A 26,517-nucleotide genomic window follows, 5' to 3' on the forward strand; every position below is an offset into this window, starting at 1 on the left:
GCTTGATTCTTGTCCCCCTGGACTCTCTACTTGAGCTGGGAGAGTGGGGTCAGGAGGCAGGAGAGCCTGAGGACGCAGGACAGTCAGGGAGGGGTGTAGGATGGCTGGTGCGGTGGGGATGAATCCAAATCGGTGGGTACAGAATAGGGGGCAGAAAGTAGGAGAGGAGACTGAGAGCAGAGGCTTGGGGGTGAGAGTGGAAGAGTTTCCCATGTATAGACAGTGGATTAGAAGCCACTTGTGAAGACCAAAAAGGATCATGGATATGAAAGTTCTTTACAGTTATCACCTCTTCACCCAGGTGAAGGCTTCCTCAAGGCTCTCAGAACTCAAGCAGAGTCTAGAAATCATGTAATGAAGTTCAACCCCCTCATGGTACACATAAGGAAGCTCTCTGATTCCTCATGCGCTCTTTCTTTTACACATTAAACATTCAAGGGGACACAAAGGTCATATTGACCCGGGGCTCTTCCTCCTGGGGAAGGTGGACATCCAGGCGCTGCCTCATCCCGGCTGGAGTGCTCGGAGCAGCTCGCTGCCAGAGTCCACGGTGGGTGTGGACTGGGATGTGCTGTTTCCCAAATGACATCATTTCCCTGAGAGATTCCCCCTAAGAAAAGAGCGATGTGCTCAGACCATGGGGAGAGATGATGCTTTTCCATGGAAGCCTCCATGGCTTAGTTCCCTCTCCCTGCCTCGCTCTGTCCAGTCCGGGATATAGATGGTCCTTCAAATGGAAGGCACCATCCATCCCTCAAACCCCTCTCGTTTCTCCAGATTCTATTGGGAGAAATAATTCCTTCTTCTCCTTATCCCTTCCCATCTTCTCCTCCCTGATTAATCCCTTGGCTGGGCCCCCATGCACACTCACACACACACTCACACACACACACCCCAGATCCCCCAAGCAGGAGTGTTTTGACCTGTATGGAAGCTGGGGAAGCCAAGGATGTAAGACTCCATCCAGAGGCAAGGCTCTCTTTTGCTTCTCCAACAGAGGGAAGGAAAAGGAAGGAAGTTGGTTGGTTGGTGATTTAGTGGTTGGAGAAATATGAAGAAGTAGGATGGTCTCCATAATGTTTCCACTGAACAAAAAAGCAGGGGGATAATGACCAGATATCAGAGAGACATGAAGCCGCAGCCAGAAAGGCAGTCATTCTGTAAAGAGGTAGGATGCTGATGAGTTGATTAGAGAAGGTAGAAAACAGGGTGGTCTTTTGCAAGAGTAAATAGGAGGGACTGGGCCCTCTCCTGGGGAGACCCAAGTTTGGAAAAGTTTGCTCTACAGCACCAGGAGGGCATCAGGGCCTGGGGGTAGGAACTGGCATCACCAGGCCTGGCCCCTCCATCAGAGCCCCTATCCTAGCAGGAGGGTGGGCTCTGCTGTGTGCTGAGCCCCTGGCAGTGGCTTGCAGCTGAGGGACACTGGCATTGGACCCAACTCCTAGAGGGAGGGAGGGAGTGGTCTGAGTCCTGGAGGCCAAACTGATAGAGACTTGGAGGAGCAATGACCATCTACCTACCCACTTGTCCCACCCCCACCCCACCCCAGCACTGATCTCCCCGCTCCTCCCTCTAAAGGGAGGTAGATTTGGAAATGAATCCAGAGAACAGAGGAGAACATTGTAACTATCGATGTTCTTAGACCACCTGGTCCACCCTCCTCATTTTATATAAGGGGAAACTGAGGCCCAGAGAGGGAAAGTATCTTTTTTAAAGTTGGTGGCAGAACGCAGAGGAGAAACCAGATCTCCCGATGCCCAGCCTGGTTCAGCTTCTCACAGCAGTCCCAGAGACAGAATTAGACTTCAATGTCTCCAATTTTGAGTTCTAAAACCAGCTGTCTCAGCCCCCACACAGGTTCCCGGAGTCAGGAGTCCATCTTCTGGCATTTTACCTTGACACTCTGCCCTCCAGCCAATTTTCCCCACCAAGGCAGTCATTGCCCCTACTCTCAGAAGTCCCCAGGGAGAGAAAAGCCTCAGTCATTCTAAGGCCACATGGTCAGTGTACACACCCTGGTGTCCACGGCTTTTGAAATGAGGCGTCTTAAAGGAATGCCCCCACCCACCCACCCACTTAACCACTCCTGGCTGAGGTTTTAGCAGCACGGGTCCAGCTCCAGGGCTGGGCTGGGCTTTCTGTGGAAAGGTGACACATTGCCTGGACCCCCACCAGTGGCCTGCAGCTCTCTGACATTTGGGTGTGCCCCAAAGCCCCAGCCAGGGAAAGAGAGCCCTGTGGCCAAGTCTCCATGATTCAAACAAAAGGAGAGGGAGTTGGGACTTGGCTAATATAGAACATTAGGATGATGATTGCCTTTAATCCCCTCCTTTGGCCTAGGGATACAAAATATTATCATTTTTGCCTGGAGAACTCCCTTCCTAAATGCATTTGGCTCAGGTCAATATTAAGATGAGCTTGCATTCCTCCACACTGGCTGGCCTCAAATTCTAAATTGTTTGCAGAGACTCCAGACAGATGCTCGCGTGCCGACAGCTGGAAGCTGGCTGAGTGTTTGCCCAAGAGAACCTTACTGACATGTGCCGAGGGTGGGCTTCAGATGTCAGAGAGCTGAACTCTCTCATTTTACAGATGGGGAAACTGAGGCCCAGGGAGTCATAGTGACTCTCCATTGACATATAGACAAGTTAGTGACAAAGCTGAGACTAGAAGCCAGATCACCTGACCCTGGTCCAAATTTCTTTCAGATTCACTTTCAGCTTTTCTGACTTATAAGTGGTCTGTTGACTCAACCAGCCTGGCTGTAAACTCCTGAAAAACACATATCTTATCCAATTTGGTGTCCCTACTACCTAGCATGGAACCTGGAACATTGTAAACCGCAAAGAGAAGTTTTTTAAACTGAAGGACTGTAGAGGAGGATTATTCAGAAGAAGTAGTGGTGAATTAAGATGGACATGAAGAATACTGTTGATCTTGGACAAATCTTCACCCCTTTCCAAGATTTAGTCTTCTCACTTATAAGAAAGGTCTTCAGCCATATCAAGTGGTTCTCAAACTGTGTTCCAGGAAACCCTAAGTTTCCAAGTAAATGTCTTAAAGCTGCCACTGGGGGTGGGGAGCTACTCTCTGCCCCTACCCTTGGCCCCAACATCATCCTCTTGTGTCTACTTTTTATCCATAGAATTTGTTCAAAAAAGGTGGAATTCACTGCAGAAAATCAGGTTGGAGGCCACTGGACTCTTTGATCTTTAAGATCACTGCTTGCTCTTAAAAATAAAATCCCAGAATTTCAAGTGAGTCAGCCCAAGGGCCGGGAGGGGGTGCTCTAAACTGAGAGAGCCAGAAGCTTCCTGCCCTGCGCACCCACAGCCTTGGACTTCCCAGAAACATTCCCAGGACTCACCCGGGAAGTGCTGGGGCTGTGGAACAAACAGCAGCATCCACATTTGCTTGACTACTGCTTTTCTGGTTGTAATCGAAATGAAGAGGTAGGAAGTAGTCAGCTCAACTATTGACAATGCAAACACTAGGTTGGTTCTGTCTGAACCCAAATATCCATGATGTTTTTGGAGTCATTGGCCTTTAATGACATTGCTATAGACTTCCACCACGAAGAATGGACTCTCCTGGACACATGTCAGAGTAAGCTGTTCAGAGATGTGATGGCCGAGATCATCAGTCATCTGGTTTCGGTGGGATCTCAGGTCTGCAAATCAGATATTCTTTCCCAGTTGGTACAAGGAGAGGAAATGTGGAGAGAAGGAATAGGATTTCTCCAAAACCAGACTTCAGGCAGAGAAAGTGGATACAGAAAACAAGAAATGACAACCATATGAACTATCTACAGAAAGGCTACTTCTACCATCATGTCATTGAGATCTCATATTCCAAGGAATCCCTTTAAATGTTATGATTTGCAAGAATTCACAGACATATCCATAGTTTCTCAACATGCGTTAATGCAGAAGGGAAAGAAACCCTATTTCAGCAAACTATTTGGAAAAGACCTCATTGACCAGTCATGCTTTACTCAACGTAAAGCTTGCTTTACTCAATGTAAGCAAGGTCACACTAGAAGTAATTCATATAAATATGTAAATAGTAAAGCCTTTATTCAAACCTCTGGCCTTAGACGATACAATGGATCTGACATTGGAGAGAAACTTTATGAATGCCTTCTGCGTGGGAAAGTTTTTGCTCATTGTTCTTCCTTTAGATGACATGAGATATCTCACAGTGGAGAGAAACCCTATGAATTGGTCTTAATGTGGGAAAGCCTTTACTCAGTGTTCTTCCCTTAGACAACATTAGAGAGAGTTCGCTTTGGAGAGAAACCCTATGTATGTAACCTATGTGGGAAAGTCTTCACCTATTTTTCTGGTCTTAGACAACATGAGAGGACACACACTGGAGAGAAACCCTATGAATGTCTTGTATATGGGAAAGCCTTCGCCTATTGCTCTGGTCTTAGACAACATGAGAGTCCGTGCACACTGCAGAGAAACTGTATCATTGCCATCGTCAGAAAGTCTTTGCTCAGCCTTCTTATCTTAGGTTACAGGAGAAAATTCACACTTAAGAGAAACCATATGAATGCCATCTATGTGGTAAAGCCTTCAGGACATTCTTATCTTAGAGCCCATGAGAGAACGCACACTGGAGAGAAACTTTATGAATGTCATGTATGTGAGAAAGCCTTAGTCATTGTTCTTACCTCAGGCAACATAAGATACTTCACAATGGAGAGAAACTATATGAATGTCATGTATGTGGAAAAGTCTTCACCCATTGTTCTGGCCGTAGATGACATGAGAAGACTCACACTGGAAACCCTACAAATGCCATCTATGTGGGAAAGAATACACAACATGTTATCTTAGAGTTCATGTGAGAACTCACACTGGAGAGAAACCTTTTGAATGTCATCTATATGGGGAAGTGTTCACCAGTTGTTCTGACCTTAGAAAACATGAAAGAATTCACAATGAGCATAAACCACATGGATGAAGGTTTCTTTCACTCATTCTGGCCTTAGGCTACATGAGAAAATTTGCACTTGAGAGAAATATTGTGACTGTCTTTGGATGAATGGGAAAACCTTACTTTTATTTTTATAACCTTGGACATTCCTTCTTAGCAGCTGCATGATTTCCCATTGTGTGTATGTACCACAATTTGTTTATCCACTGGTCAGTTGATGGTCATTTGGGCTGCCTCCATCCATTCACAGTTTTGAAAAATGCCAGTATAAATGTTGGTGTGCCAATATCTAAAATAATAATAATAATAGTAATAAAATCCCAATAATTTACCCCTCTCTGATAACATATTTGCTTCACATTACTTTTGACCCCCAGAGAACTTGTCTGATGGGAACTTCATGTACCATGGTGATTAGAAGGAGGAAAAATGAGACAAACAGCCTGTGCCAGAACCTGGAAGCCCACTAGGTGGCTGTTTGTCTGTCCGTTTGTGCCTTCAATTTGCTGGATGTGGCAGGACAGCCTGGCCATAAGGCCTGGCACATGGCTTAAGTAGGAAGAAGTCACAGCTTGCTGGCTCTGCTACACCACACTGCTCCCTGAGAGACAAGGTCCAGGCCCAGCCCTGCCTCATATCAGACCTTCTGGATGAGATCTTGAAAAAGGAATTATTAGGTTACTACCCCAGAAACCATGAGTCCCCACAGATCTCCAGCCTCCATTCTCCTTATGCTTTTGTCTAATCACTCTGTCCCTCCCCATCCCTGGTTGTCTATTTAAAAAAAAAAAAAAAACTTTTATATTTTTTAACTTGATCAAAAATTTGTCTATTATTTAAGAGTCAGGCTGCATCAGTTATCTATTGTTATAATAATGCTGTGTAACAAATAGCACCTCCCCCCAGCCAAAATCTGAGTGACAATAACAATAATTGGTTATTTAGTTCACATGTCTGGGGTCAGCTGGGGATCAGTTGACCTAAGGTGAACTCAGCTGAGCTGCTCTGCTGGTCTCACTGGGCTTGCTCATGCATCTGGAGGTGGGGGTGGCTTATCTCTGCTGGGTTTGGCTAGGGTGACTTAACTGGAGCAGCTCTGCTCCAAATGTCTTTCATCTTTTTCCTGGGATCAGTGGGCTAACCTGGGCAAACACTTCTCACATTGAGGTAGAAGGGCGAGTGATCAAGGAAAAACAGACAATGCCTTCCCATGGCCTACCCTAGGAACTGGCACACTTTCACTTCTGCCTTGTTTAATTGGCCAAAGTAAGTTATATGAGCCAGCCCAAAGTCAAAGGGTAGGGAAATATATACTCTTCCCCTTTCGTGGGAGGAACGACAAAGTCACATGGCAAAGAGTGTGGATACAGAGAAGTGAAGAATTGGGGCCAACAGTTCAATCTACCATATAGACTCCGAAATGAGGCCACCTGTTTGCATATCCCAGCTCTGCCACCTACGAGATGTGTGACTTAGGGCAAGTTATTCTGTGCCTCTGTTTCCTCACCTAAAAAATAGAGACCATGATAACACCTGCCTCAGGATTGTTGTGAGAAGTAAGTGAATACATTAACTGCCTCATACACAGTACTCAGTAATGTTTGTTGCTGCTGTTAGGCAGAACTGAATTTTCTGCTTTTGTTAGATACATTTTACTAACCACCTCCTAAGTCCCAGGCCTTATGGTGGGAAGAAAGAGATAAATGAAACTCAGTCCTTCTCCTCACATTGCTCAGAGTCATGGATGGAGAGAAGATGTAGGAAATTAGCTCTGCTCTATTCATTAAATGCCCTCCACATGTGGAGGTACAGGCAGAGTTGCCGCCTGTGCACAGCTTACCTCCCAATGTGATTTTCCTGTGTCCCCAAGTGTATTAGTTAGGGTTCTCTAGGGAAACAGAATCAACAAGAGGTGTCTCTGACTATCAGATTTGTAAAAGTGACTCACGCAACTGTGGGTATGCACGAGTCCAAATTCTGTAGAGCAGTCAGCAAACTGTCAACTCCAAGGAAGACTTCTGATGAACTCCTCAGGAAACGAACTGGCAACTTCGACCAACTCCTCAGGAAATGAACTGGGATCTTCGACGAACGTGTTCAATGAACTCCTCAGGAAACGAACCGGTGACTTCGACGAACTCCTCAGGAAATTCTTCACTGGGCAGCTGAAGAAGAAGTGAAGGTCCTCTGTCTCACTTATAATTCTTCAACTGATTAATTGGATTAAATCCAGCCAATTGCATTCTCTCATTGTGGAAGACACGCCCTTTGGTGAGTCATCAGTCACAGCTGCAGTCAATTGACTGATGATTTAATAAACCAGCCTGTTGGTTTATTAACCAGCCACAAACGTCCTTACAGTGATTGTTAGGCCAGTGTTTGCTTGATCAGACAGCTGGGTACTATCACCTGGCCAAGCTGACGCATGAACCTAACCATCACACCAAGTAACTACCCCTGGGGGGGGACTGCACACTTTCCCCCCCAAGCCCGGGAGCTCTCAAGGTCGGGGCCCATGTCCCCCACCCTCCTGGGTGAGTGCACACTTAACCAATCTCCCGTGAGTGCCTCAGGCCCTCCCCAAGCTCAGTCCCTGCTTCTCCTGGAGTCCCAGGCCCACCGAGGTGGGATGGCCTCCTGTCCAGTGGAGGCCTTCCTCCTTCGATGCCCACCCGCCTGTCCCTTCTCTCATATCTCACTGGTACCTATCACCAGGCTCTAGACGCGGGCCCTCGGGCCTCGCCAGCAAGGCTCCTAACCTGGCCTGGCTTTCTTAGGTGACTGTCTTTGAAACAATAGCCCTGGGGCAGAAGAGGGCTGGCAGCGGAAAGAGAACCACCACAATTTAGTTATTTGCTCTGGCAGAAGAGACAGCAATGCAGATGATGCAAAACAACCAGTCATTTAAAGTTCATTTCTTTCTCTTTGGAAAGTGTTATGTCCTTCCCAAGCAGCAGGAGGTCCACTGTCCCATTTCTTTTTGCTTAGGCCAGTTTCGAGTCTTCTCTCCCTTTCCCTCTCCCTGTCTGTGATTTGCTTTTAGATGTGAAGATTCTTGGAGCCCAAGTAAAACTGGGAAGATGGAGGTAACACTAGAGAATTTGGGTAATATTTCCAGCTCCCACCATCCAAGGAAAATAGAAGCTCTTGCTTACACAGGTGTGTCTGTGACCCAGAGCACGGCTCAAAGAAGGAGCCAGGGCCCAGAGCCCAGCAGCAGGAAAGCCACAGAGAGGTCTTTGCTCTTGGGTCACTGAGTGGCTACCTCTAGCTGTCAGCTCAGATCTGGTGCTTCATCCAGACCTGCCGGGCCCTGGGGACTCGGCTCCATCCTTCTGGGATACCTGGTCTCCTGGGTTCTATCCATTATGACCAGAATTCACCAATTGGTTCTTAGTGGACAGGATCTGAGGGCATGGCACAGGGGATGGGTAGGTTTTGAAGAAGAGGGGACAGGTCGGAGGACAAGCCTGGAAGAAATTCCTGTAGGAGTAACTCAAGCCTCTGGAGGGAGTCAGTGGCTTGATGGTGACAGGGCAGGATGGGACAGGACCCATGAGGACTTGGACTTCATCCCTACCACCTCCTAGCTGTGTGGCATTGACAGGCAACCTAACTTCTTTGTGCCTCAGTTTCCTTATCTGTAAAACGATCATAATAATATACTTCAAAGAGTTGTCAGAAGGGTTAAATGAATTTAGAACAGTGCCTGGAACATAGTAAATACTATGCTTTATTGTTGTTGTTGTTGTTGTTGCTGTTATCATCTAAATGGTAGGGGACTGTCAGTACATAAGTCAGAGGGCTAGGAAGTAAACTAAGGCAGGAAGAAGTCAACAGGTTCTGGTTCTGAGAACAGATTCTCAGAAGGTAAGAAATTCAGCAGACAATACTATCCGTATCATCTTGGCACAAGATAAAGATAAAAGCATAAAAAGTCACTCATAGATATTGCCCCAAATAGCTTACAGCCTGAAAAGGAAGCAAGACAGGTATGGAAACAATGAAATCCAAGGGAGAGAGAGACAGAAGCTATAAGCAACCCACACCAAGGGCCATGCAGGCCCAGAGGAAGGAGAGCCCAGAGTTGGGCTCTGAAGTTTGAGACGAAGGGAAGAAAAGCATTTCAGGCACAAGGAACAGCATGTGCCAAGGCACTGAGGCAGCTCGGAGAACAGGGGATCTTGATTAGGTTCAAGTCAACCAAGATTTATCGAGCACCTTCTACATACCAGGCGCTGCCTCAGGTTAGTGACTCCTTTCAGTGTTGTCAACCACCCTTTGAGGTAGATATTTTTACTCCCATTTTATAGGTGAGTAAACTGAGAACCAGAAAGGAGAAGTAACTAGCCTCAGGTCCCCATTTAGTGAATGAGTGCTGGAGGCAGATTTTTAACCAAGCTCTCCCTGAACTCGAAGTCCACGTTCTCTCCATGCCTGGACCCTTCCCTGAAGGAGACTGGTGGGAGGGCGGGAGGAGCCGGGCATTTCCTAACAGCCCCCAGCCCAGGCAGGCTGACCTCTCCTTCCCTGGCTCTGCATTCACTTCAGGGATGCCTGTCTACTGCCTTTGACCCACCTCCCCAGTTCCTACACACTGTCCTCTGGAAGCTTCCCCGACTACCCCAGCCCACACCTCCTCTAACAGCACGACATCGTGGTTACAGGGGAGCCCTCACTCCCCACGTGGTCTCCATGTGCCGTTCCTCCCAAGCTGGACTTTAAGCCCCCCCGGGGCAGGGTCCCTACCCTGACCTTGTCTTGCTCACCCCTCAGCACTGATCTGGGCCAGCCCCTATGCTCGGTGCTGGATCCAGCAGTGACCAAGCACACACCGTCCCACCCTCATGGAGTTAACAATCCTAAGGGGGAGACAGACGCCATCAAATATGTATAATTACCTATATAAAAATACTATAAACTATAAAAATATGTAATTACTAACTTCATTTAGAAAGGCAAAGTAGCCAGCCCAGAGTGAAGTACAGGAAGTGATGAGATCATCACACAAGATCTGACTTAATCAAGGCACCAAGGAGGCTTCCAGGCTGGGGATGTGACATCCAGGCTGAGATATGAAGGATGGTGGAAGCTCATCAGAGCCCAGGCAGAGGAAATGGCATGTGCAAAGGCCCCGAGGTTGCAGGAAGCAAAGTGCATCTGCGGAGCAGAAAGAGGGCCCTGGTGACTGGGCCACAGGGAGCCAGAGGTGAACTGGTTCACATCGAGGCTGGGAAGGCTCAGAGGGCCTGGGGAGTGCATGGGGGAGTTTAGACTTTCTCCCCAAAGCCATGGGAAGCTATGTAGGGGGAGGCGGTCAGATCTGCATCCCACACGGCAGCCCTGGCTGCAGTGAGAAGGGACCAACACAGCATGGAAGCTCAGTTGTGCCCCTTAAGTGAGGGCAACCACTCCCCGGGGGCTGTTGAGTTGACGGGAGCTGTAGACGTGCGTTGTCCAGAGTACCTCAGCAGTTGGGACTGTAGCTGCCTGCCCTGGTGAGTGTGGTTTGAGAATTTGTGCACCCCAAGTGATGCTCAAGCTCGTTGCCATGGTTTCAGTCCCTTCTTGGGACTGACTGATGCCTTTTAGAAATGACAGATAAGAGATCCTGAGAAAGGGGACAGCAGCTGATATAACTTTGGCCACAGTCCACGAGACAGCAGCTCAGGAATTGTGGTTTTTTTCCTCCTTTATCATCAATATCAAGGGCAGAAAAGTGGCGAGCTGCCCAACCAGGCTCCCAGTGCCTCTGAAATCAGCCTGTTGATTCCCACCAAAAACAACTTTGTTTTGTTTTGTGGTTATTTGGGGCTCATAAATCTCTGAGAAGAGAGCATTCTCTGAGCATGAACGCCATTTCACATCAGAAGAGCCAGCCAGAGACCTTGTCGGGAGCCCAGGTCAGAGCGCTGGACTTGACATCAGTTTTAGAAAATCCATTCCCTGGTTGGTTCGGTTTGGTCAGACGCAAATGCAGACTCAGGGGAAGAAACCAGCACTTTGTAACTTAATGCCCCGGCCTTGAGGGTTTTGATCCTCTTCCTTGTGGCCGGATGGCACTAATCCTGTCCCCAGTGAGGCTGGGGGCAGGGATGTGAGGGGAGGCAGGACTAGTCCTTGACAGACCCCAAATGAGGGCCCAGCTGAGGGCACCTGAGCCCCAAAGAGCAGCCTCCCATCTGCTCTGCCATTTGTGCGTCTAATTTGGAACCCAAAGGCCAAGGAGGTGGGACATGAGAGAAGACACCCCTGCTCCCTGCTTTGAAAGGAAACTTCCCCCCTCCCCAGTGGGTCCTTCCTATGAAAAGCCGATCTCCCAGGGAGGGGTAATGTCGCCCCAGCACCCCAAAATATTTGCTTGCTCAAATCTGCTCCCAGCTGAGTGATCTGAGGCAAGTCATTTAACCTCCCATAGGTATGATAACATCTAACTCACAGGGTTGCTGTAGGATCTAATTAATTACTGCAAAGTTAAATGTTAGATACCTAGAACAGTGCCTGGAATATACCAATGCTCAGTAAATATTCTTTTCTTCCCCTTTTCCTCACTGGGGGAAGAATCCTGGCCAAATGAGGGTCCTGGTCTCTAACCATTCAATCGACCCGCATCTGTTGACCACTCACTGTGAGCCAGATCTTTAAGTGAAGCACTGAGGATAGAGTGGAGAGAACATAGCCACGTCTCATCTCACTTGGAGAATATAAGACCATTATAAAATATCAGCTGCGTGACAGTAAACAAATAAATATTTGATCTGCCTGTGATAAGTGCTATGAGGAACAACTGAGCAGGGTACGGGGGATAGAGAGTGGTGGAGATGGCCTGGAGATAAGACGGCCTTGAAGCAGAAATGGGCAGCGGGCAGCGTGAGGGGCAGGAACTGCGTGAGGGAGTGAGCCGTGTGGGTAGCTGGGGGAGGAGCGTGCAGGGCAGAGGGAGTGGCCAGGGCACGACACTGAGGAGAGAACAAGAGCGTGCCTGACACATTCGAGGGTAGGAGCCGAGGAGGGTGAGGTAACAGGGCTGGGTCACTCAGGGCCTTGCAGGCTGTGGGTAAGAGCTTGGCTTTGACTCTGAGTGGGGTGGGAAACCTTGGAGGATATTGAGCTGAGGAGGGATCTGGCAGGTTTTGAAAGGGTCCCTTTGGCAATGGAAACACAAGAAGCACTGACAAAGGGTACAGGAGTGGAGAAGACCCTCAAGACACAACTTATGGCTTTGTTTCCACTGGCCCTCACCCAGCTGCCAGCCTGGGAGTTGGTGATGGGTCTAGATTTCCCCAATGGCCAGAACACTACTTCCTCTTGACCAATGCCCTGCTGGGGTAGGATACAGGAAGGGTTCTAGAGGGTGCCAGGGAGCCAAGTATGATGTTGTCCCTCCATCAGGGAAAGTGTGTGCCCTGTGAGGGTGTGTGTGCATGCATATGTGTGTGTGCATGTGTGTGCATGCATGTTTGTGCATGTGTGTGTGTGTGTGTGTGTGTTCGTGGGCAGATTTGGAGAGAGGGTAAGTTTCTCATCCACTGGCATCTCCATTTCTTTGGCCTTTCTCTGCCCACCAGCCTCCTAGTGCCCTTCTGCTCTACACATGTGACAGCAGCATCTCTCTCCTCTGTGATGTGCCCTCACTGGCCAGGGACCTGTTCTCCTTTATCCCCGTGTTCACCTGACCAGGGTCCCCTTCTCCAAGGTGGCCTGCTGCTAACCAGGCTGCAAAGTCCCTCTGGCTAAGGGGTCAAAGGGGATCTTAAACAAGTCAGTCATAGATTAATGATTAATGTACTCTTCCTCCCCCACCCCCATTCTGGGATCATAACACAAAATTCACCTGGTGGATTAGGCATCACAAAGACAGTGCTGGCAGCCACATAACCACTTGCTGCAACTGTCCTCTCCTGTACCTGCAGCAGTTACTGCTCATTGATTAGACTACTTACTCTTCCAGACTGGGCTCAGATTTGACCTCAGAATCATATTTAACTGAGTGCTCCAGGCAGCACTGATAATCAGCATGGGTAGTGAGATAACATACATTCAGCATCCCTACTCTAAGGTTTTCCAGTTTTACATCTGGGGACTCTGATTCTGTGACTCCAGTGAAGGAAATTTTGGGCACTGTATCAGTTTGACAGGCAAATAAAGGAAGTGTGGAAGGAGCTGCTAGCTTTTCTTCAAGAGGCCTTATTCAAGTAGGCGCTCAAAGCATCACCCTTGAGCACCCCAACTGGGAGGTCAGTGCCCAGAGAAAAGAAAATGGGATGTTCACAGGTTCATACCTGGGCTTTGGGGGCTTGCGTCCCTATCCTCTTGCTTGTTGGCTCTGCCACCTTGGCATGTCAGTTAGCCTCTTTGACCCTTGATTTTCTCTGGGAATAAGAGCCCCTACATCACCAGGTTGTCATGGAAATCAAATAACACGGAACATGGAAATCAAATGTTCTTTGAGGTTTATGGTAACAGTTCTATTCTGCAGATTGATTTTGATGCATTGTAAAGCTTTGACTCATGGTGGGATCCTTAAGTCCCAGGGTGCCCAGTTTGGCAGTCCCGTTAGTAGTGACAACCGGGCAGAGGTGCGGCTTGAACAGGGAACAAGGCAAGACCTGCAACGTGGGGGAAGGAGTTGCCGAGCAGGTGCCTGAGGTCCTCGTTCTGAGGCTGCCCCTGTCCCGCGGTGGACCTGGACACGTCTCCCAGCCTCCCTGGGGCTGAACCGTGTCTGCCAAGTGCGGCTGATGCTTGCTCATTCCCCCGTGAGAGTAAATGATGCTGTCCAGCCATGGCTGTTACTTTTTATGATTTGGCACAAGAATGCCAAAAGGGGCAAAGCCTTAGGCTCAAGGACGCTTCCCGGCAGGTGGGACTGGCTAATCGACATGTGACTTAACTAAACAGGGAAGACTCTGGGGGCCAGGGTGAAGGGTTATAGGATTTCTGCCTCCTGTGCCTCAGCTGCCCCAGCCAAGCAGCAGCCCTGGCCAAAGGCAAGGAGCTTTGCAGACAAGTTCAGAAGAGGGTTGACCAGAAGCCCCGGAGGTGGACATCAGTTCCCTGCCTCTTTAGCAGGCAGAGATGAGAAAATGAAGTTGGGGATGGGGGAGAAAGAAGAAAAGAAGAAGGAGAGGGAAGGGAAGTAAGAGAAAAGTAGAAGCCGCAAGAAGCAGAGCGGAGGAAGGCAAGATGGAGCAGGAAGGGAGCTCCTGCTCAGGACCAGCACTGAGCAATCAGGTGCTCCAGTCTTAGGGAGCAAGGAGGGACCAGAGAAGGGGGTGTGTAGGCCTGGGGCATGGCTCCTCAAAGGAGCAAATGGAAGGACTCACAGTGGCCCCCTCTGGGGCAGGGTCACGGGAATCCTGCTCATGGTCTGCAGCCTCTGTCCATCAAACTGTGGGGCAGGGGCAGCGTCTCCCCACTCAGACCAGAGCCTCCTTAAGGGAGAGTTTATGTCTCTCCCATTAGCCTGGGTTCATCCATGGACTATCTCCTCCATTGTACTCTGGCCTCTTTAGGACAAGGCTGTCTTCCCCCAAGAGACAGGGGACTCGGGGGAGGGACTGGGTCTTCAGACTAATCTCCCCAACAGTAGATTTTATGCCACCTCCATCAGACTCTAGGCACTTCCAGGGCAGGCGCTGAGCCACTCCCATCAGACTGTGGGCTCCCCCAGGCAGGAACTATATCTGTCACCACATCCAGGATCCTCTAGGCTAGGGGTGCGGTCTCCCCACCCCAACAACAAAGACCTCCACTGTAGGTGAGCTGCCGAGAGTCCCATGTCTCTGCCCAGCTGACTCCCCTGCCTGTCCTCTCCTCCCCACCCCAGGGTTCACGGACACCTTCAACATGGACACCAGGAAGCCCCGGGTCATCTCCGGCCCCAGGACCGCCTTCTTTGGCTACACGGTGCAACAGCACGAAATCAGTGGCAAGAAGTGGTGAGTGAGAGCTGCCCCCCACCCCACCCAGCCCTGCAGCATCCATGCCTAACCCCTCCTTCCTGCCCCTCGGCCAAGCGGCCCCTACACACAGGCTCTCCCATTTCCAGCGACTTGACCCTTTGTCCCAGAAGGTCAGAGGGTGCAGAGGCTCTGCCCCGACTATGAAACTCTGAGCACTTAATTTCTCAGGCCCTCAATCTTCTCATCTGTGAAATGGGAATGAACGACCCTCCTCCTCTGGGTTTTGTGACAGCGTGGGTAGCAGGTACCCCCCCTCAACCCCTCAGGGCCTCCATGGCCTGGTGTTGTCACTGGGGGCAGCTACTTGGAGAGTGGTGGGGAGGTATCGCTGAAGGGATGAGTGTGTCCACAAGTTAAAACACAGGGGAAATGGGCTAAAGGGGAGTGAGGGTGAGACTGAGCAGAGGGAGAGGGCCAGAAAGATCCCAAGGACCCCTCCCACGGCAGGGGCAATCAAGAAGAGGGAAAAAGCCACCTCCTATTGTTTTTAATAACTTTATTGAGACATATTTTATATATGTAATTCACTCATTTCAAGTGTACAACTCAAAGATCTGTTAGTAAATGTGCTAAGTTGTGCAGCCATCACCACACCTCAGTTTTAGAACATTTTCATCACCCCAACAAGATGCTTCATGCACATTTATTCTTAATCCCTGCTCTCCTCCCTCATTAGTTCTTAGCTGACAGCAAAAAGGGTCTTCCTTCTTTCCTTCCCTCCTTCCTTGGAAGGAAAAGGCTACGCCTCTGGGTGTCCTTTTTATAAGCCCTTGCAGAGTCAAGGGAACACATGAAGACTCTATAAATATTCTACACTGCTGCCTTCCCAATCCAGCCCCTGCCTACCCTCCCCAATGTCGTCCCCTTCCACTTCCCCACCCCCTGCTCTCTAGTGCTCAACACTCCAGCCAAACTGAATTATTTCAATTTTTCTGATTCCCCAGGCTTTCTTTGTACCTTCCCTCTCATCCTACCCCACCATCCAGATCTGGCTAATTCTCTCATATTCTTTTTATTATTATTATTATTTAAAGGAATATCATCACCTTTCTATTGAGGTATAACGTACATAAATTGTAGACATCTAAAGTGTAGAGTTCAATGAACTTTTATATAGGCATATGCCCATGTAATCAACATCCACAACAAGATATAAAACATTTCCAACTCCCCAGAAGGCTCCTTTGTGTTCCCCACCCAGTCAGTGCCCACCAGAGAAAACCACTATCATGACTCCGATCACCATGGATTAGTTGTGCCTGTTTTTGAACTGCATATAGATGTTGTCATACAGTGGGTACTCATTTGTATCTGACTTCTTTTGCTCAACATTATGTCTACGAGGTTCAACCATGGTGTTGAATGTATTATACTTCATGCTTTTTCATTGCTGTGTAGTATTCCATCGTATGAATATACCACAATTTATTTAATCATTCTACTGTTTATGGATATTTGGACTTTTTCCATTCAGGGATAATTTGAATAGAGCTATTGTTACTCTCGGACATGTCTCTAGATGGACATCATCCACTCATTTTTATTGGGTATATATATACTCAGGAATAGAATTGCTGAGTTTAACTGTGAAGAACTGTTTCCAAAGTGGTTGTACCAATTTCAACCCTCTCTAGTAACATAAGACAGAGAGTTTCAGTGCTCCCTATCCTCACTAATAATTTGTTATTCACATCAGTTTTTTTAATTTTAACAATTCTGGTGGGTATGTACTGGTATCTCATTTGTGGATTTAATTTGCATCTCTCTGATAACTAATGATGCTGAACAGCTTTTCCTAAGTTTATTGGCCATTGTTCTAGTTTGCTAATGCTGCTAGATTGCAAAACACCAGAAATGGATTGGCTTTTATAAAGGGGGGTTATTTGGTTACACAGTTGCAGTCTTAAGACCATAAAGTACCATAAAGTGCCCAAGGTAACGCATCAACAATCAGGTACCTTCACTGGAGGGTGGCCAGTGGTGTCCAGAAAACCTCTGTTGGCTTGGAAGGCATGTGTCTGGCGTCGGCTGCAAGTTCTGGTTTCAAGATGGCTTTCTCCCAGGACGTTCCTCTCTAGGCCACAGCTCCTCTTCAAAGTGTAATTCTCAATTGCTCTTGGGGCATCCCCTCTTAGCTTCTCTGGAGCAAGAGTCTGCTTTCAACTGTCATCTTCAAACTGTCTCTCATCTGCAGCTACTCTCTCAGCTTCCATGCATTCTTCAAAGTGTCCCTCTTGGCTGTAGCAAGCTCACTTCTGTCTGAGCTTTTATAGGGCTCCAGTGAACTAATTAAGGCCCATGCTGAATGGGCAGGGCCACACCTCCACGGAAACTATCCAATCAGAGTCATCACCCATGGTTGGGGGGGTCGCATCTCCATGGAAACACTCAAAGAATCACAATCTAATCAACACTGATAGGTCTGCCCACACAAATTACATCAAAGATAATGGCATTTTGGGGGACATAATACATTCAAACTGGCACAGCCATTTTGCTATCCTCTTTTGAAAGTGTCTGCTCAAGTCTTTTGCCCATTTTTAATTGTGTTGTGTGTCTTTTTCTTATTGATTTAGAGGATTTTTAAATCTATATGGTGTATACAAATTCTTTGTCAAATATAGGTGTATTGCAAATATCTTCTTCCAGTCTATGCCTTGCCTTTTCATTCTCTTAATGGTGTTTCCCGTTTAAGAAATGTTTATCTCTCCCAAGATCATGAAGATATTCTCCACTGTTTTCCTCTAGAGCATTGATGTTTTTGCTTTCTCATTTAGGTCAATGATTCATCTCAAATTAATTTTTGTGTAAGGTGTGAGATAAAGGTCAAAGTTTATTTTTTCCATATGGATATCTGATTGATCCATCATTAATTATTAAAAGACTATTTCCCCCACTGAATTCTAGTGGCACCTTTGTTGAAAATCAGGCAACTAGATATGTGTGGGTCTTTTTCTAGACTCTGTTCTATTCAGTTTGTCTATTTGTCTAAACATGCACCAATAAAAGCTGCCTTGGTTACTGTAGCTTTAAATTAAATTTTGAAATCAGGAACTGTGGGTTCTCCATATTTGTCCTTCTTTTACTAGATTGTTTTGGCTATTCTGGATCCTTAATATTTCCATATAAATTTTAGAATCAACTTGTCAATTTCCTCCAACAAAACTTGCTGGGATTTGGATTTGAATTGCATTGAATTTTTAATCAATTATGGGAAAATGAAATCTTACTATTGAGTCTTTTAATCCCATAAATATGTATATGTCTATGTTTATTCAGTTGTTTTAAAGTTTTATCTCAATAATGTTTTGAAATTTTCAGTGTGGAAGTCTTGCATATCTTTCATTAATATCTAAGTATTTGATATTTTATGCTATTAAAATGGAATGTTCTTCTTTCATTTGCCAACCTTTTTTGCTAGTATATAAAAATACAATTGACTTTTGTATGCTTACATTTATCCAGCAACTCCACTTAATTTATTTATTATTTCTAATAGTTTGCTTGTAGATTCTTTTGTATTTCCTATGTATACAATCATATTATCTGAAAAAGTCTTATTTCTTCTTTTTCCAATCTTAATACCTTTTATTTCTTTTCCTTGCCTGATTGCACTGGCTAGAATCTTTAGTACAGAGTTGAATATAAGTGTTGGTACTGAATGTTCTTTTGTTATTTCCATCATCAAAAGGAAAACTTAGTATTATTTAATAATCAAATAAGTTGTTAATCATCAACGGAAAGACTCAATATTGTTAACATTTCATTTCTTCCAATTATAGATTCAAAGTGATCCCGATCAAAATATGGATGGTGACAAACTGATTCTAAAGTTTATATGAAAAGACAAAACACCCAGAATAGCCAACACAATATCCAAGAAGAAAAACAAAGTCAGTGGTTTGATACTAACTGGTTTCAAGAAACTATACTTGAAACTATAGTAATCAAGGCAGTGTGGTATTGGTGAAAACACAAGATGTTGACTGTGTTTTATTCATTTGTTTGTTGTAGATACCTTCAGATTAAGGTAGTTTTATTTTATTTCTAGTTTTCTGATGTTTTTCTTTTTATGTGAACAGGTGTTGAATTTTATCAGATGCTTTTTCTGCAAAGATTGAGATGATTATATAGTTCTCCTTTAATCATTTAAAAAACTTAATTACATTGATTGATTTTTTGAATGTTATAGTAAACTTGCATTCCTGGGATAAATCTCAGTTGGTCACCATGTATTCAAATCTATATGTATATATAATCTAACTGGATTCTACCTGCTACTATTTTTGTCAGGAATTTTGTTTCTATGTTCATATAGTATATTGGTCTGTAAATTTCCTTTTTTGTAATATCTTTCTCAGGATAATATCCTGTCCTGCGTAACTTTTGATATCACAGTTATGCAGGCCTCATAAAATGTTTTGGAAAGTGTTCTCACTTTTTCTGTTCTCTGGTAGAATATAAGATTGGCATTATTACTTCCATAAATTTTCGGAAGAATCCACCAGTAAAGCTTCTGGAGTTTTCTTTGTGGGATTTTAATTCTTGATTCAATTTCTTCAAAGATAATGGACTATTCAGATTTCCTATTGCTTCTTGTGTTAATTTTGGTAACATGTTTTTCATGGAATTTGTCCATTTCATTCAAATTTGAATTTTATTGATAAATTATTATTCATAATATCCTCCTGTTATCTTTTTAACATCTATAGGATCTATAGTGATGTCCTCCTTTTCATTCTTCTTATTGGTAATTTGTGTCATCTCTTTCATTCTTGATCAGTCTTGCCAAAGGTATATCCATTTTGTTAATCATTTCTAAGGATCAACTTTGGGCTTTATTGATTTTCTCTACTTAATCTGTTTTCTCTTTCATTGATTTATACTCTTATTTTTCATTATTCCTTCCCTTCCACTTTTTGGATTTAATTTGCTATTGTTTTCCTAGCTTCTTATATAAATTGTTGATTTTCTAACCTTTCTTCCTTTCTAGTATATGGATAAAAACCATGCATTTCCTTCTAAGTGTTGCTTTAGCTACATCCCATGAATTTTTATATTTTCATTATCACTGATATTAAAGTAATTTTAAATTCCTTTGTGATTTCTTCTTTGACTCATGGGTTACTTAGAAGTGTATTGCTTAATTTCCAAACATTTGGAGATGTTAAAGAGCTCTAATTTAGTCCCACAGTGGTCAGATATACTATATAATTTAAATCCTTTTAATAGGATACACTATATAATTTAAATCCTTTTTATATTTGTTAAAATTTTCTTTATGAAAAGAGTTAATTTGAAAAAAAAAAAAAAAAAAAGAAAAAATATGCAGAGCCCCCTGAGGAGCTGGTGGAGAATGCAGGGGTGTTGGGCTTCCCCACCTCGATGGTTGCTGATGTGCTCACAGACATAGGGGACCGGTGGTTTGATGTGCTGAGCCTTTTAACATGGGACTTGCCCTTGGAGAGACTGTTGCTGCAAAGGAGAGGCTAGGCCTCCCTATAATTGTGCCTAAGAGTCTCCTCCCGAATGCCTCTTTGTTGCTCAGATATGGCCCTCTCTCTCTCTCTAGCTAAGCCAACTTGAAAGGTGAAATCACTGCCCTCCCCCCTACATGGGATCTGACACCCAGGGGAGTAAATCTCCCTGGCAATGTGAAATATGACTCCCGGGGAGGAATATAGACCTGGCACTGTGGGATGGAGAACATCTTCTTGACCAAAAGGGGGATGCGAAAGGAAACGAAATAAGCTGCAGTGACAGAGAGATTCCAAAAGGAGTCAAGAGGTCACTCTGGTGGGGCACTCTTACACACAATATAGACAACCCTTTTTAGATTCTAATGAATTGGAATAGCTAGCAGTAAATACCTGAAACTATCAAACTACAACCCAGAACCCTTGAATCTTGAAGATGATTGTATAAAAATGTAGCTTATGGGGGTGACAATGTGATTGGGAAAGCCATATGGACCACACTCCCCTTTGTCCAGTGTATGGATGAATGAGTAGAAAAATGGGGGCCAAAAAAAACAGGCACCCAGTGTTCTTTTTTACTTTAATTTTTATTCTTATTATTTTTGTGTGTGTGGTAATGAAAATGTTCAAAAATTAATTTTGGTGATGAACGCACAACTATATAATGGTACTGTGAACAACTGAATGTACACTTTGTATGACTGTATGGTATGTGAATATATCTCAATAAAACTGAATTTAAAAATTTTTTCTTTATAATGTAAGATACAGTCTATTTTAGTAAATTCCCAGTGCACTTGAAAAGAATGTCTATTCTATAGTTTATGAAATATTTTTCTATATATGTCAATTAGGTCAATTTGGTAATTGTGAGGTTCAAATCTTCTGCATCCTTGCTGATTTTTTATCTGATTTTTTGTCTGCTATCAGTTTTTGAGAGAGATCTATTGAAATCTCTAATTATGACTGGGAATTTGCCTGTCTCTTCTTTTGTTTCCATCAACTTTTGCTTTATATATTTTGGAGCTATGATAATTAAGCACATATAGTTAAGGATTGTTATATGTCCCAGTTGAATTGACCCATTTATCATTATAAAATGTCTCCCTTTATCTTTCAGAATGTTTCTTGCCTTAAAGTCTACTTTTGTCTAATAATACAGACAAACTTTTCTTTTGGTCAGTTTTTGTATAGTTTATCTTTTTCCATCATTTTACTTTCAGCCCTTCTTTGTCCTTATATTTGAAGTGTGTCTCTTTTAAACAGTAAATAATTGACCTTTATATCCAGTCTGCCAATTCTTTCCTTTTAGTTGGATAATGACATTTAACAAAATAACTAATACAGTTGGGTTGAAGTCAACCATTTTACGATGTGTTTTATTTGCCCATCTAGCTTTTGTCTCTTCATTCCTCTTCTCTGACTTTCTTTTGGATTATTCAAGTATGTTGTATTATTTCACTTTTCTTCTCTGCTACTAGCTTTGTAGTAGCCTTTTATTAACCTTTTAGTGTTTTCCTAGAAATTACAGTATACATTCTTGATTTATTAAAATCTAGTTTAAAGTACTCGTAGCACTTCCTAAACAACACAGAACCTGGCAACAGTTTGATTCCAGTTATCTTCCCCATCCTTTGTGATATTTTTGCCATATATTTTATCTTTACATATGTTATGAATTCCACAAGATATTATTATAATTGTTGTTGCTTTAAACTGTAAATATTCGTTTCTGTGTACCCTATTACCCTTTGTGGCACTCTTCACATTTGCATACAGTTCTGTTATTTCATCTGAGATCTTTGTCCTTTCGCCAAAAATCTCTATTTAGTATTTCTTAAAGTGAAATTTGCTCTTACAGTGAAAGTCTGCTAACAATGATTCTTTCTGCTTTAGGGGTTGGTTTTTTATTGCTTGCTTGTTTTGTCTGAAAACATTTTTATCTCACTTTCATTTTGAAGTATATTTCAACTAGGGTAGTATGCTAGGTTGGCAGTTTTTCTTTCAGCACTTTGGAATGTCATTCCATTATCTTCCAGCTTTGTGGTTTCTGTTGAGATGTCAGTCTTCAGCTTACTGTTATTCCTTTAAATGTAATATGCCATGTTTCTGTGATTCTTTCCTATTTGTCTTCAACTTCAGCAATTTGACTCTGATGTATCTAAGTGTAGGTTACCTTTTAGTTGTTCTGCTTAGAGTTTCCCAAGTTTCTTAAATCTGTAGGTTAGTGTTTTTCATCAGATTTGGAAAATTCTCTACTTTTATTTTTCAAATTTAGCTTCTGTCCCATTCTTTCTCTCCTTTTCTGTTTGGACTCCAATTTCATGTTCCTCTTATGTTTCACCAGGTTCCTCTTATCTCTAGTCTGTTTTTATTCCATTTTTCTCTCTCTTTACAGTTCAATTTAGACATCTTCTATTCTTCTGTCTTAAAGTTCACTTATCTTCTCTTCTGCCGTATCCAGTATACAGTTAAAACAATCCAATGTATTCTCTTTTTTTTTTAATTAAATTCAGTTTTATTGAAATACATTCACACACCATACAATCATCCATGGTATACAATCCACTGTCCACAGTATGATAACATAGTTATGTGTTCATCACCACAATCTATCTCTGAACATTTTCCTTACATCGGAAAGAACCAGAACAAGAATAAAAAATAAAAGTGAAAAAAGAACATCCAGATCATCCCCCCGTCCCACCCCATTTTTCCTTTCGTTTTTATCCCCATTTTTCTACTCATCCATACACTAGATAAAGGGGGTGTGATCCACAAGGTCTTCACAATCACACTAATCCAATGTATTCTTAATTATAGATATTTTATTTTGCAATTCCTGAATGTCCATCTGATTCATTTTTATAGATTCTAATTCTCTGTTAAAATTATCTTTCTCCCATTCATCCATCTTTTACACTCTTTTCTTTAACATATTATTTGTCATCGTTATTTTGAAGAAATCGTTGACTAACTCCAGTTTCTGGGTCATCTGTGTCTGCTTCTATTGACTACTTTATCTCATGGTTATCAGTCACTTTCTTCTGATACTTTGCCTGTTTAGTAATTTTTTATTCTATTCTAAGTATTGTGGATGATACATTGTAGAGCCTTCCTTTAAAGAATGCTAAATTTTGTTTTTATAGGCAGTTAAATTAATGGCTAAATCACCTAGATATTTTCAAGGCTTGATTTGGCCTAAGTTGGGGAAGGTCCAATTTATTTTTCCCCTTACTCCTAGAGTGTGGTCCTTAATTCCAGGGCATAGATTTTCTGAGCTCTCAACTGCAAGTCCAGGGCTTTCACTAAGGTCTCTCCATTCTGGTTGGGCATGAACCCCCAAGTCTCTCCATAACTGGACAGCCTCTGAAGTCTCTCCTCTGAGTGGCTGTTCTCTGTTAGGCCCAGAGTCCCACACTCTGCATGCACAGCCCAAGAGTAAGCCAAAGACATGAGAGTAACTTCTAGCAGATTTGGGGGGTTCTTTGTCTGTGCATCTCTCCTTTCTGGTACCCTGCCCATCACCCACCTGAGCTTACTTTGCAAGCCCAAATCCAATCACTATTTCCTCTATCCCGCAAGATTGCTGCTCTCTGCTTGGACTCTACTGCCCTGAGCTGCAAGAAAGAAAATGTCCTCAGAAAGAAAACTAGGGTGAATGTGGGCGTCAACTCTGGGGTTTCCCCTTTCTCGAGGATTGCTCTCTCGTTGATGGCTATCCAGTGGCATAAAACAATTGTTTTATATATTTTGTCTGGTTTTCAAAGTTGTTTATGGATGGATTGAAAGTCCTCTTTCACATTCTTTTATCAATTTATATATCATTCCATTTCTCTCACCATCCATTCCCATCAATGGATTAACTACCCCCATAGAATTCTGCATTTCCCTTTTCATAGAATTTATTAAACTGGATAGTAATTGTCTGTTTTGTTGTCTTTCTTCCTGAAATCTCGGGTATCATCCTTGGCATTTAGTAGATGCTCAAAAGAACATATTTTGAAATACTGATTGAATGATTTGAACCTCTCTCAACCAGCTCAGACTAAGATTTACAACATCAATATTCTTTACCTGGTATGAATGGTTAAAGACTTAGTTGAACTGACTTTTACCAGAAAAAAAATTTACCAATATTTGTTTATTAAGCATCTGTTAATTAATTTTACTTGACTATGCAAAATATTGTTAAGAATTAGACATGGTCTCATTCTTAAGTAACTCACAGACCAGCTGGGGAAGCAATACTAATATTCTTGAAATAATTAAAATGCAATACAAGACAAAATGTGAGCTGGTATTAATTATGTTCATTTTCATAAGGTCACTTTCTCCATGAAGCCTTTCTGGATGCTTCTTCTAGGCAAAAATGACTTTGCCCTCCCTGAGTCCTCTCTATGATGGCACATATCACTTCCTACCTTATGCTGGAGTCTCTTAGGCCCATGACCCATCTCTCCTGTTGGCAAACCACCTTCTCCCTGAAACCTGAGAGTAGCCAGCATGTGTTGCTCATAGCACAAAGAGCCAGAGTTGGAAAGGAGAGACCCTGTGCTTGGAGTCTCTGGGGGGGGGGGGGGGGGTGTGTTTAGAAGAGGGGCATTTGAACAGGGTCTTGAAGGTTGGACTTAGATGAGCAGAAAGGTATGATAGGTTGCTTTTGCTGATCTGAGCATTGTGGGAGCTAACCAGGAGCACTGTGGGAGAGAGCTGGTGTTGGAGATGGGAAGGGTCACATCCAGTTGGTCACTTGACCTGAGCATGTTCACTGCCACAACTGGGCTGGCAGACCCAGGGATCTCAGGAGCCACACACAGAATGGACAGGAACCCATAGGGCCTATTAGGGATTCCTATCCCCACTTGTGTGGACCCCATTGCATATCCTACTTGATTGCTTCTCCTTCCTGCTTCCTTCCCTTTCACCCATTTTCCCTGGGCTGCAGACAGCATTCCAGAAATAGGGCCCTGTGGATGGTGATCGTAGGAAAAGAGGCTGATGCCAGTGTCATTTGGGGGCCCACTGGCTATTATGCACAACCCCTGTTGATCTGGCTCCCTCCCAGCAGGCACCTCAAAGGAAGGAAAAGAGCAAGGGCTTGAAGTACAAAATTCTGCTGCTTGGAGGCAGACTTTAGGTCATGCCCATATGGAGAAGCATCAGTGCCTGCCATCCCTCAAATTCCAGGTCCCAACATTGCCCCAAAAAAAGATCCACCCACTGTCTCTACTGCAGGAGCCAATGGGATACAGCCCCTGCTTACTAGGCTGTGAGCCTCCTTGATCAACGGCTCTTTGACTGGGGCACCTAAACCCTGTTGTAAATGGCCGGACGATGGGCGGAAAGCCCTGATGGGGCTGCCAATCGATTTTCTCACCCTTCACCCTCCACTCACCTCACTCCCAACTCAGAACTCAAACTAGGCAAAGCTGACTGTACACCAACCCTTCAGACATCTTGAACAGTTTTCCACATCTTGGTTTTAGCAATAATAACAGCACTCACAAACACAAAACAAAAGGAAGAAAGAAAACAAATTCCTCTTGAGCTTAGTGTTCTCTCCCTTGCTTTTTAAGCCCTTGTGTATTTTCAAGGAAATTTAATCCACATGGCTCTAATGCATTTACATTGAAAGCATTAAATCACTTGGTTTTTTAAGGCCATGTTACGTTCCAGAATCTCTGATGCTGGGTTTGCAGAGGGGCTCCCAGAACCTGTGGTCTCCTGGGGCAGGAAGCCTCCTGGTGCTGAGAAAAAAACAAATCTGGGCCCCACAAGTTTCCACTTGGTCACTGAAGCTCTCACCCCTGGAGAGAGAAGATGCCTCAGCCCTCAGCAAGGCCGAGCATTTCTCCTCCTTCCCTCAAGCTCCCTCAAAGGGCCTCGAGCAGGAACTGGATGGCCCCTGGTGAGCTCGGGAAGGGGACCCCTTTGGGACTCCAAGGGCTTTTGAACAGGAGGTGGCTTGGTGTCCTCGGGCTACCATAACAAAGTGCCACAAACTTGGTGGCTTAAAACAACAGAAATTTATTGTCTTCCAGTTCTAGAGGAGACTTAAAGTCTGAAATCAAGGTTGTCAGCAGGGCCAGGTTTCCTCTGAGGTCTACAGGGAAGAATCCATGCTG

The 26,517-nt window shown here is 44.3% G+C and overlaps 1 protein-coding gene across 2 annotated transcripts in view; it reads left to right on the plus strand.

The window, feature by feature from the left end:
* The window catches only part of ITGA11 (integrin subunit alpha 11), a 120,676-nt gene that overhangs the window by 16,293 nt on the left and 77,866 nt on the right, over positions 1–26,517 (plus strand). For both annotated transcript variants that reach the window (XM_037833575.1, XM_037833574.1), the window contains exon 2: positions 14,777–14,888. In XM_037833575.1, the coding sequence (XP_037689503.1) occupies positions 14,777–14,888 (112 nt within the window). The remainder of the gene's footprint in view (positions 1–14,776; positions 14,889–26,517) is intronic.

This window comes from Choloepus didactylus, chromosome 4, assembly GCF_015220235.1.
Source record: "Choloepus didactylus isolate mChoDid1 chromosome 4, mChoDid1.pri, whole genome shotgun sequence".
Taxonomy (NCBI): Eukaryota; Metazoa; Chordata; class Mammalia; order Pilosa; family Megalonychidae; genus Choloepus; species Choloepus didactylus.